Source organism: Macrobrachium nipponense, chromosome 19 (assembly GCF_015104395.2).
Source record: "Macrobrachium nipponense isolate FS-2020 chromosome 19, ASM1510439v2, whole genome shotgun sequence".
Lineage (NCBI taxonomy): Eukaryota > Metazoa > Arthropoda > Malacostraca > Decapoda > Palaemonidae > Macrobrachium > Macrobrachium nipponense.
This window is the reverse complement of record NC_061088.1, coordinates 4,173,410-4,177,898: the sequence shown is the minus strand read 5'-3', so window position 1 is coordinate 4,177,898 and position 4,489 is coordinate 4,173,410. Positions and strand designations below refer to the sequence as shown.

Here is a 4,489-nt window from a genome sequence, read left to right as displayed (position 1 = left end):
TATAGATATATATATATATATATATATATATATATATATATAATATATACGTATATATATATATATATAATATATATATATATACATATATATATATATATATTCATTATCTACATTTTCCCCTTTCTCAAGGAATTTTTTAAAAGTTTGTATCTACTTTAAGGTGAGGGGGGGGGGGAGGTATCCATGTTCTCTAATTCCAAAATCAAAAGGAATAAGAGTACCGTCTGATCCACAGCATTTGCTTCGTTACTATATCAAACCATGTTTTTTTTTTAATAAGGTCTACATCTGTCCCTTCCTCTATGTAAAATCGTCAGTCTTCGACAAAGGTTTTTTTTTTTCTTTTTCTTTAGCACAGTTGGAGCATGCAACATCCCTTTCGAAAGAATTTCCAATCTGCGTTCCTATGAATACTTGACTAGGTCCCGACAAATACGTTCTGAGAGTTTGAGGGCGTTCAATGTCAAAATCTGAGAGTTTCAAGGGTTTTAATGTCAAAATCTGACAGTTGTATGTGTTCTCATGTCAAAATCTGAGTTTTAAGGGTTTTGATGTCAAAATCTGACAGTTTTATGGGTTCTAATGTCAAAATCTGAGAGTTTTAAGAGTTTTAATGTCAAAATCTGACAGTTTTATGGGTTCTAATGTCAAAATCTGAGAGTTTTAAGAGTTTTAATGTCAAAATCTGACAGTTTTATGGGTTCTAATGTCAAAATTTGAGAGTTTTAAGAATTTTAATGTCAAAATCTGACAGTTTTATGAGTTCTAATGTCAAAATCTGACAGTTTTATGGGTTCTAATGTCAAAATCTGACAGTTTTATGGGTTCTAATGTCAAAATCTGATAGTTTTATGGGTTCTAATGTCAAAATCTGAGAGTTTAGGGTTTTAATGTGAAAATCTGAGAGTTTAGGGGTTTTAATGTCACAATCTGACAGTGTTAAAGGTTTTAATGTCATAATCTGAAAGTTTTAAGTGTTTCAATGTCAAAATCTGACAGTTTTAGGGGGTTTGTCAAAATCTGAGAGTTTTAGGGGGTTTAATGTCAAAATCTGAGAGTTTAGGGGTTTTAATGTCCCAATCTGACAGTTTTAAGGGTTTTAATGTCAAAATCTGAGTTTTAAGGGTTTTAATGTCATAATCTGAGTTTTAGGGGTTTTAATGTCACAATCTGAGAGTTTTGAGGGCTATCTGAGAGTTTAGGGGTTTCAATGGCAAAATCTGAGAGTTTTAAGGGTTTTAATGTCAAAACCTGAGAGTTTTAGGGTTTTTAATGTCAAAATCTGACAGTTTAAAGGGGTTTAATGTCATAATCTGAGAGTTTTATGGGTTTTAATGCCAAAATGGGACAGTATTAAGGTTTAAATGTCAAATTCTGAGAGTTTTAAGCGTTCTAATGTCACAATCTGACTATTTGGGGATTTCAATGTCAAATTCCGAGAGTTTTAGGGGTTTTAATGTCAAAGTCTGAGAGTTTTTGGTGGTTTAAAGTCAAGATCTGAAAGTTTTAAGGGTTTTAATGTAATTCTGAGTTTTATGGGTTTTAATGCCAATATCTGAGAGTTTGGGGTTTCTATGACAAACTCTGAGAGTTATATGGGTTACAATGTCAAAATCTGAGAGTTTGGGGGTTTTCATGTCAAAATCTGAGAGTTTTAAGGGTTTTAATGTCAAAACCTGACAGTTTGGTGGTTTTATTGTCAAAATATGATGGTTTTACGGGGTTTTAATGCCAAAATCTGAGAGTTTGGGGGTTTCGATGTCAAATTCTGAGAGTTTTAAGTGTTTTAATGCTAAAATCTGAGTTTTACGGGTTTTAATGTCAAAATCCGAGAGTAGTAGGGGGTTCTAATGTTAAAAATAGGTAAAATGTGTGTGCGTGTATGTATGAGTAATATAAATGAGGAAGTGATCGATCTACAACCTGTAGATGGACGGAACCAAACAGGTGTTTCTACGGATTCGTGCCATTAATCTCATTGTGTCAAGCCCGATAAGGTTACGGCTCTTCCCAACGTCATGTTACGAGATATGCGCATAACAACAGATACGGAAGACTACAATGTTATTTTATATTCTCACAAACTCTTTATATGACCAGAGTATGTTAGCTGACAATATAACTATTGGCTGTCACGAGAATACACGGGTGCTCTAATTGGGGGCGGGGGGACTTATTCTTTTGAGGTCTTTTTATCATTTGTTGTTTGTTATTAATCGTCTGTAATTGAGTTTCCTACTACGCTATTGCGTAAAGAAATAAGGCAATGTAACATAATAGATTTATTTTTCATTCAAAATTTTCGTAAGGTCATGAAAAAAATGTCTTCAGAAATATGTTTTTCCGAAATTTTTTTACATATAATACCTTTACAGACTAACATAATAAAGAAAATCAATTTTTTTAATAAAAATTTTTCGTAAGATTATGAAAAAAAGTCTTTTGAAATACTCTTTTTAAATTGTTCTAAATTAAATACTAATAGCTTAAAAAAACTCAAAAAAATCTGATCGAAACATTATCAAAATTAAAAAAATTTTCTTTAAAATATATACATATTTTCGAAACCCTCCTAAATTATCTAATACTTTTAGGAACAACTCGAAAAATTGAAAGAATTTCTCTATACGGCTTTAATGAAAAAAATTCTTCAGCAAGAAACCTAAGCTTTCCATATAGAATAAAAAAAAACATTTAACGAAAGATTAAACAAAAAATTAATATTCACTAATACTAAACAGGTGTCTGACGGATAACTTTTCAGACGCTAAAGCGACTGATTTGTTTCTATGGACAACCTTTCATTACAATTAAAGCCTTGAATTGATGTCAATTTCGTTCGGGATAGCTTGACATCACTTCACGAACGTACTTAGCTTCGATTAAGCGAATATACACACACACACACACACACACACACACACACACACACACACACACACATATATATATATAATATATATATATATATATATATATATATTACTGTATATCATATACTTATGTTCATATATAAAACTATATACATGTAAGTCTATATACACACACACACACACACACACACACACACACACACACACACACACACACATATATATATATATATATATATATATATATATATATATATATATATATTTCAAAACCATTAATAATGTTAACGTCGTCTTGTAGTTAATTTCAAAAGAAGTCGTTTCTATGAATTTCAAGGCCTCATAAAAAAAAATCAACCCAAGGAAAGCAATATATTTCGTCTGATCCCTACCAGTCCGGATCACTGGAGAATGTGAAACCCAGCACATTGGGTAAGGTACTTAAAATGGGGTTTGTGTGTGTTTGTGTATATATATATATATATATATATATATATATATATATAATATATATAATATTTATATATACACAAACATAACGACAACTGCTTTATTACAAACCGCAATATTCACTAAGAAAAAATATCCTCAATTCAGTCATTTAAAATAACTATTTTTTTCCCATCCGTTCTCGAGTTTTCTTTTCTTTTAATATCGCTAGTCACAAACTCCCTGAGGTAAACGGTGAAGATAATATCACAAAACCCTTGAACCAAACTCCTTTAAGAAATACAGAAGAATAAAAGAATATGAAATATTTCCCACCTTCAGAGTAACAACCCACCAAAAAAAATAATAATAAAATAAAAAAAAAACACCTAAAGATAAAAATAAGATAAAGTAAATTTCAACACCAATGAAAAGACGAGGAAGCAGAAGAAGAAGAAGTCCACCACAACAGCTCTTGGGCAAACACACAATAACAGCGGTTACGCATCCCACTCCAAATACGTAATGCCCGCTGAAGCAAACTTACCTGGGATCTTGGTATGCTGAGCAGGTATGGCGTCTCATGGTGATAAAAGTACCTACACCTTTTGGAAAACACTTCATTTCTCTATAATGGAAGACGGCTGGGTCACTTCCATTAAAAACATATCCCTTCTGCAGACAATTTTCTTTTCTTTCTCTCTCTACTTCTATAACAGAAGATGCTTAGGCCCTGACTTCTACTGAACGAATGACTCCTTTTGGGAAAGTGTTTCTTTTTCTCTCTCTCAAATGGAAGACGCAAGCCTGGGTAACTTCCATCGAACACGTATATCTTCTGGAAAATAATTGTTTGACTTTATAATGATAGACGCTAGAGTGAATTTTATTCAACACTACACCTACTGGAAAACAGTTTTTCTTTCTATAAGACACCTGGGTGACTTCTTTTGAACACAGTATATCCTTTTAGGAAAAAACAGTTTTCTTCCTATAATACAAGACACCTGGGCGAATTCTAATGAACACAGTATATCTTTTGTAGAAAAACAATTTTCTTCCTATAATACGAGACGCCTGGGTGAATTCTAATGAACACAGTATATCCTTTTATAGGATAACAGTTTTCTTCCTATAATGAGACGCTTGGACGAATTCTACTTAACAAGTAGACACCTTTTGGA

General features: G+C 32.0%; 1 protein-coding gene across 1 annotated transcript in view; it reads right to left on the bottom strand.

Annotated features, from left to right (window-relative positions):
* Positions 1–4,107, bottom strand: part of LOC135213818 (alpha-1,3-mannosyl-glycoprotein 4-beta-N-acetylglucosaminyltransferase A-like) — a 165,910-nt gene extending 161,803 nt beyond the window's left edge. The window contains 1 exon segment of the mRNA XM_064247932.1: positions 3,853–4,107. Coding sequence (XP_064104002.1) covers positions 3,853–3,929 — 77 coding nt within the window. The 5' untranslated portion in view covers positions 3,930–4,107.
* Positions 4,108–4,489: the final 382 nt, after the last annotated feature.